The sequence below is a fragment of the Diospyros lotus genome, chromosome 6 (genome assembly GCF_014633365.1).
Source record: "Diospyros lotus cultivar Yz01 chromosome 6, ASM1463336v1, whole genome shotgun sequence".
Lineage (NCBI taxonomy): Eukaryota > Viridiplantae > Streptophyta > Magnoliopsida > Ericales > Ebenaceae > Diospyros > Diospyros lotus.
In genome coordinates, this window is record NC_068343.1 from 13,190,399 (window position 1) to 13,203,355 (window position 12,957).

At 37.3% G+C, this 12,957-nt stretch overlaps 2 protein-coding genes across 3 annotated transcripts; both read left to right on the plus strand.

Annotated features, from left to right (window-relative positions):
- Window positions 1-1,886: 1,886 nt before the first annotated feature.
- LOC127804337 (probable L-type lectin-domain containing receptor kinase S.5) lies at window positions 1,887-2,309 on the plus strand. Its single transcript, XM_052341196.1, has one exon. The coding sequence runs from the start codon at window positions 1,887-1,889 to the stop codon at window positions 2,307-2,309; it is 423 nt and encodes a 140-aa protein (XP_052197156.1).
- LOC127803344 (probable L-type lectin-domain containing receptor kinase S.5) lies at window positions 1,949-12,939 on the plus strand. 2 transcript variants are annotated; one of them, XM_052339502.1, is made up of 3 exons: window positions 1,949-1,976; window positions 9,741-10,794; window positions 11,798-12,939. In XM_052339502.1, exons 2-3 carry the CDS (start codon window positions 9,750-9,752, stop codon window positions 12,688-12,690), a joined length of 1,938 nt encoding a protein of 645 aa, XP_052195462.1. In that variant the 5' UTR covers window positions 1,949-1,976; window positions 9,741-9,749; the 3' UTR covers window positions 12,691-12,939. The 2 variants fall into 2 exon arrangements, with proteins under 2 accessions (XP_052195462.1, XP_052195461.1); XM_052339501.1 differs by lacking the exon at window positions 1,949-1,976 and having other exon boundaries at window positions 9,279-10,794.
- Window positions 12,940-12,957: the final 18 nt, after the last annotated feature.

Consider the following 12,957-nt stretch of genomic DNA (forward strand, 5'->3'; position numbering starts at 1 on the left):
GCGAGGGAATATTTCATCGTTAAAAAATAAAAATAAATTAAATAAAAAATTAAAATTTAGCTACAGGACCACATCCGTTGCTAAAAAATAAAATAAAATATTTTTTTAATTATTTAGCTACAAAATATTCTATAACTAAATAATTAAAAAAATTAAATTAAAATTATGTAGCGAAGGAATATTCTGTCGTTAAATAATTTAATTTAATTTAAAATTTTAAATCATTTAGTGACCAAATATTTCGTCGTTAAATAATTTTAATTTAATTTTTTTATTATTTGGTGACAGAATATTTCATCGCTAAATTTAAAAATTTAATAAAAATATTAAAAATTATTTAATGACGGAATATTCGTCACTGAGACGTCTCTAATTAACGACAAAAAAATTTCGTAACTAAATTTGTTACTAAATTACTATTATTTTTATAATATGAGGGGGACGAGAAAAACACCACTTAGTTAGCAGCGTGCTTGTAATAGATTAGTACAAGTAGATGGTTTTAGGATGGGATACCATCAGTGATGTATGTACTCATTAACTAGCTAGTGATGTGATAGTAAGTTGTTACTTTTATGGTTATGTGAAATAAGAATGCAAGTTTGTTTTTGGTGTTGCACTAACTTGTGGGTAATTGATAGATATTTGTCTTGTAAATATTTTTTGTGATATGTGTTTGAAAGGAAAATAAATATTGTGCAGATGACACCATGTATTCGACGAAATACCCAAACATCACGTGCCTCTAGTGCTCAGAATGTTGACCAGGGGCACGCGATAGGAATGTTTGGGCTATAGGTGTCAAAAGGGTCGGCCCGAGTTGGCCCACGGGCTTTTTAAAAGGGCCGGGCCAGCCGGTGGGCTAGAGGGTTGGGTCGGGCCCTTAGCCCACAAGGCCTAGCGGCCCGGGCCCGACCCTTTTTTTTTAAATATTTTTTTTAAAAATAATACATATAATATATACATATATAAATATCAAAATAATACATATATAAAAATTAATTTTACTCTTTTTAAAATATTTTCTATCTTAATTCTTAAGTTTTAAATATTATTTTATTATTTTATATTTTAAAATTCTATATGCCTTATAATTTTTCTTGTGAATTGATATAAAAAATAATGTATACATAAAAAGGATAATGTTTATTTATAATTTAAATATATAAAAAATTTAACTTAAAAATTTTAAATAAATTGATGGTTATTATTTATATATATTGCGAAATTAAATTTTTTAATATCCAATATCAATAATTACTAAAAAATAACAAAATTAAAAAAAATGAATAAGGGCCTTATGGGCCCGGCCCATAAGGGCCCAACGGACCGTGGGCCGGGCCGTGGGCCTAATTTCTTTAGCCGAGCCCGGCCCGACCCGTTTGAACAGTAACGGGCCGGGCGGCCCACGGGCTGCCCGACCCTTTTGACACCTCTAGTTTGGGCACTCCCAAGAGTTCGCACAAAGCAACTAGGTAAATGGATTAAACACCTCATGTATGACGGGCAAATACTAAGGCAGCCAACTGGTTCAAGGCTTTTATGGATTTGAGACATCCTACATTCAAGGGATAGTTTGAGGTTGATCCAAGTGTAGCTGAATTGAATTCTAATTGGATGATATTTATTAGTTGTTAGAATATATGGACTCGTGGATAGAGATGCTAACATATACTAGATAGGTTAGAAAATTATAATTTTAAAATTGCAATCCAAACTAATTGAAACAAATTAATTGGGTTAATCTTGAGTTTAAAATTTCAAATTCAATTATAATAATAATTATATTGATAGAAAATTTTGAAATAATAAAATGTTGAAAGTAAATAAAAGAAAATGTAAGAACAAAAATCAAAGGGAAGCAACTTCCGAGCAATTGGGATGGGATGGGATTGCTCAAACTTCAATCTTCAAACTATGGCAACATCAACAACGGTGCCCTCCAAATCACCCTCGACTCCGCTGGCGACGTCGACCTAACCAACCAGTCCGGCCGGATCCTCCTCAAGAATAGGTTCAAGCTATGGCAAGGCAGCGGCGGCCCCAACATCACCTGTGCCGACAGGGTGGCATCCTTCAACACCTCCTTTCTCATCAACATCTACCGGATTAACAACGCCACTCCCGGTGAAGGTCTCGCCTTCGTTGTCGCGCTGGACTTGAAAATCCCGCTGAACAACCACGGCCAGTTTCTGGGGCTCACCAACTCCACCTCCGACGGCGTCGCCGCCAACCAAATCCTCGCTGTCCAACTCGACTCGTTTAAGCAACCGAGCATCGACGACACGTTTAATATTTACCACGGGTAGAGCGTGATAAATATTATTATGGGGTTAAAATATTAATACATAATTATAATTATATGTATTTATATATATTAACACCGGCGCAATTAAAATACAATGTTTAAAAATAAAATAAAAATAAAAAATAGATGTATCCTTTTATTTTTACAAAATTAATCCCACTTATTCGTTTTCTTAATATTAGATATTGGGATCATTCTTATAAGTAAATTTTAAATGTTATCTTGTGGCGGCTCTTTTAAATAATAATATATATTCTCTTGAGGCGGCTATAGGGGTTATTCTCAATTAAAAAAATAAACCAAATTGCAATTTAAAAAATGTAAAAGCTTTTTGCTGACGTGCCCCGATGGCTCCTTGCCCAGAATTATGGATTCGCTGCCTGCCTGTAACCAATGATTTGGTTCCGGAAATGTTCGGTGTTAGCTCTAAAATATTTATTAATTTCCCTTAAAATATCCCTTTATGTGGAGAAATCTAATTTTTTAATTCTTCGATCCCTTCCTTCAAAAATAAAAATAAAAATTCTTTTTGTATGTAAAGAAAACCCTTTAAAATTGTCCCCACAAGCAAAGCTAATAATGTTGACTCATCCAAATCTTTTATATTTATTATAAAGTTTCGTAAATAACTTTTAATTGCAACAAATTTAAGTGTTAAAAAAATAAAACAATTGCAGGATCCAAGGCTGGCGCATTAATTAAATATATATTCTTTTGTGCATAATAATATAGGTATAGCTAGTGAGATTAATAATTTCGTAATCTTTCCATCATTAAAGATCATCACAACATTATTTTTTGTAGAATAGATGAACTTTTTTTTATTTTATTCTAAGACTAAACTTATATTTTCTCCCCTGAATTTTATATGAAAAATCTATCACTTCTAACTTTAAATTTCACCCATTGAATACTTAACATTTATAATTTATATCTATTGACTATTTAATCTGATTTAAAATAATACATATGTTACATGGAAGGTAAGTTGAAAATAAGAAAAATTGAATAAAAAAAGAATTGATTGAACCAAGCTTTCATCCCATTAGCCTTCAACCATCGCCTTTGCTCTTGTTTCGTCGATCCAAATAGAAGAATTGAGTCTTCCATTGACTGTCGCAATCTCAATTGATCTTGACCTTTTGTCATTGCTCTGACTAATAACTTACAAGTAACGATTGACCTACCATTTCTCTTTTTCAATTGACTCATCATTTCCCGTCCTCTTTGCTTTCACAAGTGATTTACAAGTCACGATTGACTCACTATTTCTCTTCCTCTTTGTTCTGATTAACGAATTGTGAGTTGTCGTTCTGTTTGTTATGACGAATGATCCATAATATGTGTATACAAGTGTGTTTATATATATTTAGATTTTTTCAATCAGATATTTAGTATTGTTTATGTATTTAATGGCACGTTTATTAAACTTTTAATGTTAATTAAATAATTAACATATATAAATTATACAGATTCAATGTTTAATAAGATGAATTTAAAATTAGGAAAGGGAGTATGGGTTTGATGCTAATTTGTCCATGGTCATGAGTATTGGCATCCACGATCAAGCAGCTTTTGACCAAGTTTGGCTGTTAATTCTTGGAAGTTGCTTTAGAAGGGTGGGTTCTGAAAGGGACAGTGGTGGGTCATCGTAAAATTATAATTTCTTTCTTTTTGCCAAACAAATCAATAACATAAATTTTAAATATTAAAAAACATATATATATATATAATTTTGTTAACTTGTCCACGTCAAGTAACATAGGAACATGGGCCCCATGATAAATTATAGTTTGGAAAACAAAACAAAACAAAACAAAAATAGAGATGATTTTACAGATATATATGGGTGGGTGGGAGGAGTCAAATTTTGATTTTGAGCTTGTACGTATAATATTAATTAATAAAGATTATTATTCCAAGAGTCAAGTAGAGATTTAATAATAAATGGACAGAATTCCAAAATTTGACTCGGCCAAACACATGGCCCATCTAATTAGAAGCTGCTTGTGCTTAGATTCCTGTGTTGCTGCATGAGAGAGGAGAGAGACAAGAAGAAGCTGTGGTCTTTCTTCTTCTTCTTCTTCTTCTTTCCAATCCATACATGCACTACTATGCATTAGAAATACGAGACAGACATCATTGCTTTTCAGATGGCCATACATACACCTTTGTGTTTCTTCCCCCGGCCCATTATTAATTTAACATTATTTTAGCTTTCTTTCTGGTAAAGCAGCTGGAAGAAGAACAGCGTGGGTCGACCTTGAGGCTTGAACCACCTCTCTCTCTCTCTCTCTCTCTCTCTCTCTCTCATATATATTGATTAATACACACACATATGTAATATATTGGCATAATTAATCAGTCAGTTCATAAGCTAATTAAAGCCGTGCGTGCTGCTTCACTGTGGCCTTACGCTGCAATATATTGTTGTATATTATGGGAATCTATATATATATATATAGAAGAAAGAAAGCTTGGGTGAAAAACAATGATACAATCACCGAAAGTCCCAGTTAAAAGTGTGAGATGAGATGGGAGTGTCCTTTTTTCCAAGTTTGCCCATTAGCTAGATTAATTAATGGCATTGGCCACTACAACTCGGTTTCAAATGTAGACTCAAACTTCCGTACGTTCGCATGTGCCAATCAGATATCATCAATTAAGTTACTATATTATATATCACATCATCATGATTTAATATGTATATATATTTGAAACTTAATATTTATATATACATAATTATAATGTTCCAAATATTCTCTCTCTCACTTTGGCCCTTCATGCATGCAATGCAATGCAAGACTTGTACTTCTAATTCTATGCTTGCCTTAATTGCCTACAAATCAAACTTGTTGGAAACGCAATCTTAATTTCTTATTTCAACAAAATTAATATATTATATTATATTATATAAGTTGTTATCAGAAGAAGAATTCATTGGTAGATTCATGACCATAGACAAGACTACAAGAGATAGATAATTTGTGATTAATTAATTAAGCAAAGATCCATGCTAGCTAGCTAGGCTTAATTTTAGACTAATAATAATCTAGCTAGCTACATTAAAATTCCATTCTTAATTATGGTAGAATTTGATGTAATATATAGCCGTCAGTACTGTTCATGACCCTTTATTTGTCTGTCTCTACATTTACCTAATAGCTAGTTACCACAAGACCAGATCAAAGCTTGATTAAAACATATATATATATATATGGCTCCAATCTCCAAATGTTAATTTGAAAATCTTAACACTTATATACAACTATATATATTAATTTTAGCTAGCAGTTAATTACATGCAAGTTCACGGAAAAGGGTTGTTTAATTTGAATGGTCGTTAAGCATCTTAATTAATTACTTACAGAGGTTACAATCCAACCCAACCCATGGTAACGTAATCAGAGGATAAAAATTAGAAACAAGGCACTGTGTCTAATTATTTTGACCGTGATTAAAATAATAATAATAATATTATTATTATTAATTATTATTAGTAACATATATATATATATAATGCTTGGCGGACCGCGTCTCTAATTGACTTAATTTTATCAATAATTAATCTAACTTACTGATAAGTTGCATTGAAAGAAAAAATTATAAACAAAACGAACGACGTTTGATGTCCAAATCATATATCATATTCCATGAAGAATGAGATCATCAAAATATGCAAAAAGGGTGACTTTGACTGTCCAAAGTCTTTGTTTTATCTATTAATTTAGGCAATTTTAGAAAGGGGGCTCACACACCACCACCTCCTCTGCTACCTCACGTCGGGCAATATAAATGTTGTGCGACACAAAGCAACAGATCAGCTCTATCTATCAAGCTATCATGGAGGCAAACTAATTTGGGATTTTTTTTTTTTTTTGGTTGAGAAATATATACTTTGGGACATTATTTTATATATATAACCAACTTTTATTTTTTTTGGTTAAATGACTTAAAAAAATGTCGAACTTATGTTAAAAATCACAATTATTCTAAAGTTTGAATATTATTTGTTATAATATTATTATTGTTGCCTAATTATAATAATTAAATGTATTTATCTTAGAGAACAACCAATGCAGAATCTCAGACAGAGCCTTAAGGTCTAGGGTACTTGGCTCGATTCGCTATTCGGGAAAGCTGAGGCTTTAGGGGTCTCTGAATGAGTCTTCGGGGTCTTTAAGACACAGGCAGTGTCTACAACATAAAAACAGTTAGAAGGCACGCGAAAATATTCCTCACACGGACCTTTTGATACTTAAGTCAGATAATGATGTCTTGAAACAAGAATGCAAATATATGGATGTTTGTGTGCGTGTTGTATGCTCTGTGTAGGAGTCTTTCGGAGATGGCCTCCCAAAGGGTTTTGTATGGCTTAGGGTCTAAAGTCTTAGAGAGAGAAAGTAAAGGTCTCGACCAAAAAGATTCGTTTGCCATGGAATAAACGGCTATCTATAGATACTTAGTGGTGAGACCATGTTACACGTGATATGCAGATGATAGTCTTCGAATTTTTTGAATAAGATGCATCAAATGAGACCGGAGGGTTTGGAGGTATCTTTGAGATTGAAATCCTCCGATGAATATTCTCTAGATGGGTTCGAAGATTCCTTGGAGCCATCGAGTTGCTTGGGCGTAGGAGACTCTCGAGGAGTTTTGGGCCTCAATAATGCTGAGATTTGACTTTTTTTGGAGACTCTCAAGGAGTCTTGGGCCTTAGTGATGCTGAGACTTGGCTTTCTTAGAGACTCTTCGGAGGAGATTCTGGGAAACTCTTGTCTCAAGAAACTTTTCAAAGGTCATCCAAATCTATTATGAATTCTTCCAAGTATTTTTGGCATTTTTGACTTTGATTTCCTTATGCACCCACAACAATTATATCATTTATGTAGTTTCTACTATTAATATTTTTTTTGTTGAGGGTAACTCTAATAGAGATTAAGGGAAAAATAACATATAAAATTTAATTTAATTTGGTTTCAATGTTTATATCTATGATTTCACCACCAAGGAATATACATTTATACGTTATAATTTTGTACAAAGAAAATATATATACACTACAAACTACAAACCTTTTAAGTCAGCATAAATTTTAAATGAACAAAATTAAAAGCACATCAAAACCTAGCTCCTAATTAATAAACCTAGATAATTGATCACAGCTGGATCACAGATTATGGGGTGGGTTCCTATTTATTGAATAGGAGACAGTGAAAGTAACTCTAGTACTTACATCCTTTTTTACATAATATATATTAGTGTGAGTCATTAACAATATTGAATGATGAACGATTGATTTATTTTGAAGCAATAAGTCACTTTATTCTAATAAGATTAGATTTTCTATTCCTATTCCTAATGTCACTTTATTATTCAAACTAGCGCATAATAATATAAATAAATTGAAAAAAATATCTAATAGTGGTCAAATTTCAGTTACGTACCATTACAATATTATTATTGTCACGGCACTATTAATTCACAACATAAGAGTTAATCGAAAATTTGATACAGTGGGGAGATGAATAATAAGATTAAAATTTTAAAATAAATATGAAAAATAGACCCCCCAAAAATTAGCCTTTTTTGTAATTATTTGATCACTTTCTTCTAGAGATTCCTGGTCTATGGACATTACAACAAATGCTTACTCATAATTTTGGTCCTCATTGACACTTAAGGTGAGTTTGATTCTAAGTAGGGAATTTGTATGGAAAAATAAATAAATTCTAACCAATTAAATTATCTAGAAATGATTTGTATGGAAATTATCAATTAAATTTTTTTTATTGTTTTAATTTTTTACCTAAAAATTATTATATTTTTTAAATTTTTGATATCTGATTATCACTATTTCACATAGAATTAATCTGTCACATGTTTCTCCTCACCCCCACCCAAACCCACCTCTTTTTCCCTACCTGCCCCAATTTCTCTCACTTTCTTTCTCTTCCAAATTTTACCCAAATCAGACTTGGTACTAAGCTTCGTCGCCGCCACGCTTCTCCTCAAGTTTCGTTGCCGGTCGAGCTTCTCCTCAAGCTTCGTCGCCGGTTGCATTACTCTTCCTCGCAATTGCCAGCCTTGCTTCTCCTCTTCCTTCTCCTCGCAACCATCGATTGTGCTTCTTCTCCTCCTCGTGATTGTCGACTGCTCTTCTTCTCTTTCGTTAGATCGAGTATTCGAATGATTTGCAGAGAGAAGATGAAGACGTGGATTATTTTCCAATTCCTTGAAAAATTTGATCTACCCCACAAGAAAATATTTTCCGGTAAAAGTGAATAATATGTGACCAAAAGTGAAAAATAATTTGTCTCAAAAATTTAATCAATCAAACACCTCAAAAGTTAAAATTTAGGTGAGAATGTGGCCAATTAATCACACCCCAGTGGCAATAGAAAAATTCAATATGAGAATAAGACTAGCCCAGAAACGTGCTTTAAATGGAGTCACCAGCTTGCGTGCTTGTTTGCTTGCTAGTTGATAGCTAGTCTTGTGTGGTACAAAAAGATCCCCAAATTCCAGAATTGGGCAAAACTCTATGCGATTTGGTGAGTTTAGTTCAGTTTTTAATTTTTATTACTTGATTTGATTTTTTTTTATTTTTTTTTTTGTTCATTTGATACTGAGTTGGGTTCAGGTTTTGATTTTTTTTTTTCTTTTTTTTTTGGGGGGCGGGGGGGGATTTGTTAATTCTAGTAAAATGTCATTGGGGAACACTCTTGGATGGCTCCTTGGGGGTGTGATGTTCTCACCTTGTAAATCCTAAACAAAATTATTATTAAACACGTAATACCTAATCTCTTAGACAAAACTAAACTAAGGAGTTGACATGGTGGGTCTTTTTTTAAACCCACCCACCCCCCCGCGGCCAATTGTATTCCTAATTGGATTCCTAATTTTTCACAAAGCCTATTGAGATGCTAATACATACTAGATAGGTTAGGAGTTGACATGGTGGGTTAATCTTGAGTTTAATAAAATGTTGAAAGTAAATAAAAGCAAATGTAAGAATAAAAATCAGAGGGAAGCAACTTCCGAGCAATTGGGATGGGATGGGGACTGTTCAAACTTCAGTCTTCAAACTCTCGTTTCCTGTCCGTCTCTCCCTCTTAAAGCTGTATTTTCAATTCCCCATTTCATCATCATCATCATCATCTTCTCCATCCCGGCTCGCCTCGCCGGCATTTCTTCCATGGCCGCATTGTCGCCCAAGCTCAGCCCCACCCTCCTCCTCCTCCTCCTCCTCCTCTCTCTCCTGGCGAGGCCACCCCCCGCCGCCTCCGCCGACGAACTCAAAACCTTCTCCGCCATATACCCCAACTTCACGGACTCCGACTACTACCGCCGTATATTCGAGGAGGAAAACCAGTCCACCATCAACAACGGTGCCCTCCAAATCACCCTCGACTCCGCTGGCGACCTTGACCTAACCAACATGTCCGGCCGGATCTTCCTCAAGAAAAGGTTCAAGCTATGGCAAGGCAGCGGCGGCCCCAACATCACCCGCGCCGACAGGGTGGCATCCTTCAACACCTCCTTCCTCATCAACATCTACCGGATTAACAACGCCACTCCCGGTGAAGGCCTCGCCTTCGTTGTCGCGCCGGACTTCAAAATCCCGCCGAACAGCCACGGCCAGTTTCTGGGGCTCACCAACTCCACCACCGACGGCGCCGCCGCCAACCAAATCCTCGCTGTCGAACTCGACACGTTTAACCAATCGGACATTGGCGACCCGGATGCGAACCACGTCGGGCTGGATATCAATAGCGTCCGATCCGACAACGTCACCTCCTTGACGCCACACCAGATGGAGCTCGCGCCGGGCGGCGGCCAGGCCAATTTCTTCAATATCTGGGTCGAGTACGACGGAATCAAGAAGGTCATCGAGGTGTACATCGCCCAACAACAAGAGAAAAACGGCACAACGCCGCCGAAGCCAGCCAAACCGGTGCTCAGAAAGGCGGATCTCGATCTCCGATCGGTTGTGAACCAGTTCTCCTACTTCGGATTCTCGGCGTCCACCGGCGACTTCAAGGAGCTCAACTGCGTGCTGAGATGGAACCTGACGGTGGAACACTATGGACCATCCAACAATGCCATCAAGATCGGGCTGGGTGTCGGCGTGCCGATGGTGGCGCTACTGGCGGGGGCGGGGGCGGGGCTGGTCTATTATCTCCACAAGAGGCGGGCGGCGGCGCGGTCGAACTCGAGCATTCTGGGGGCCCTGAAGAGCTTGCCCGGAACGCCGAGAGAGTTCGGTTTCAAGGACCTGAAGAGAGCCACCGGCAACTTCGACGAGAGGAACAAGCTGGGGCAAGGCGGATTCGGAGTGGTTTACAGAGGGTTTATACAGAGCGAGAACCTGGAGGTGGCGGTGAAGTGCTTTTCCAGGGAGAGCATAAAGGGCGAGGATGATTTCTTGGCTGAGCTCACCATCATCAACCGTCTCCGCCATAAACATCTGGTTCGATTGCTCGGTGAGTTCTTCTTCCATTCACCATCATATCAATTTTCAATTCTTCCAGTTCTGATTCAGGCTCTTGTTGATTCAGTTCTTAATTAACGGAAAAATACGTCTGATTAAAGAGAGAGCATAGCTGAAGTTTAATCTAAATCATTATTCATAGCTTAATCTTGAATTCTGCTGAATGTTGAATCTGTTTTCCGGCAGACGGCTGCCTGAGAAGATGACAATATAATTTATTTATTATGACCACGTGCATAATATATTAAAGTAGATAACAATTATAAAAAAAAAAAAAGAAGATAAAATACAAACTAATCTCTAATTCTGTATTTATGCCAAAATCTAGGGGTGTTAAGTTATTTAAGATGAAATAATTGCTCATTTTTTACTTTTATATTTATTAAATTTTATGAATATTATCTCTTAGCAATTTAATAAAGAAAAATGAAAATTTTCATTAAAAAAGCACTTTTTGCATTATCTACATGATTATGGCTTATGTCATAATGGCACTTTAGAAAAAGAAGCCACCTTTTCTTTTCTTTTTTTTTTTGATTGGGGTGGAAGAAGGAAGGAAGGAAGGAAAAATACCATATGTGGGGTTGTGTGGAAGTAGAAAAATATGCCCCAATTAATATAGGCCCTTGATTGGACAAAAAGCATGCCTTTTCAGCAAAATCCAACCGTTGATTGCCAAAAAGTGCAAACACGCGGGGCCACCGTTGAAACAAGAAGCAATCCAATATCCAATTCCGAAATCCTTAACTGGACACATCAAATCATGAACTGGATTTGGAAACTTGCAATTTCCTTGTCCCCACCAATACCATGGTAGAAGGGTCCATGACCCGCCAAAACTTGCAATTTTCGCTGGCTCTCATTCAATCTTTCCCATTCCCGCTATTCGGTCCGGGAAAAATTGAATGAAATGAGGTGAAACTCTCATTCCGTTCTAACATTGAAAAGCTGTTTAACAAAGAGAGATGGATGTGACTGACTGTGTGTGTCCACAGGTTGGTGCCACAAGAACGGGAAGCTTCTGCTAGTGTACGAGTACATGCCGAATGGGAGCCTGGACAAGCACCTCTTCGGCGACGCAGATGACAAGCCACTGAGCTGGAATCTGCGCTACAAGATCATCTCTGGCGTGGCCTCCGCCCTGCACTACCTCCACAACGAGTACGACCAGAAGGTGGTGCACCGCGACCTCAAGGCCAGCAACATCATGCTCGACTCCAATTTCAACGCCCGCCTGGGTGACTTTGGCCTCGCTCGAGCCCTTGACAATGAGAAGACTTCATATGCCGAGGCTGAGGGGGTTCTCGGCACCATGGGCTACATTGCACCCGAGTGCTTCCACACCGGCAAGGCCACCCAGCAGTCCGATGTCTATGCCTTTGGGGCGGTGTTGCTGGAGGTCGTGTGTGGCCTAAGGCCCGGGACCAAGACCGGTGGCTTCCAGCTCCTGGTAGACTGGGTGTGGTGCCTCCACCGCGAAGGGCGGTTGCTGGAGGCTGTGGACGAGAGGCTCGGCCAGGACTATGTGGCTGAGGAAGCTGAACGGGTTTTGCTTCTGGGTTTGGCTTGCTCACACCCTAAAGCAAATGAGAGGCCTAGAACTCAGGCCATTGTTCAAATCATATCAGGCTCGGTGGCAGCCCCCTCTGTGCCGCCATTCAAGCCACCTTTCGTGTGGCCTTCAATGCCGGTAGGGCTAGAAGACGACACTGAAACCGACCCCAGCCAGGCCACCATCACCACAGACACAAGGTCCTTTGCAATTGCAACCTCGCAGTATGGGTCAGGCTGGAGCCCACGGACCCTTAGCCGAGAGAACTATACACCATTCAACAGCGACAAATTCAATCTCACTCCATATAATAGTGACAATTACAAGAAGGTCTAGTTTCTAGTTTTTCTACAGCTACTGTAACATGCTGTATGATTTTCCTTTTTCTTATTTTTTCCATACCCCCTTGCTTTGCTTTTCTCTTATGTTTTTACTCAGTGGGTGGAGAACAAAGGTTTAATTAAATTGTGTAAATCTGGGCTGCTGTCTTGTGTAATGAGTCATCACATCCATATTTGTAACTTGTAATACCTCTTGTAAAAGGAGTGTTCCATCATTAACAGTTTAAAGTTCATTTCATTAATTCTTCCTCAACGTGTATAT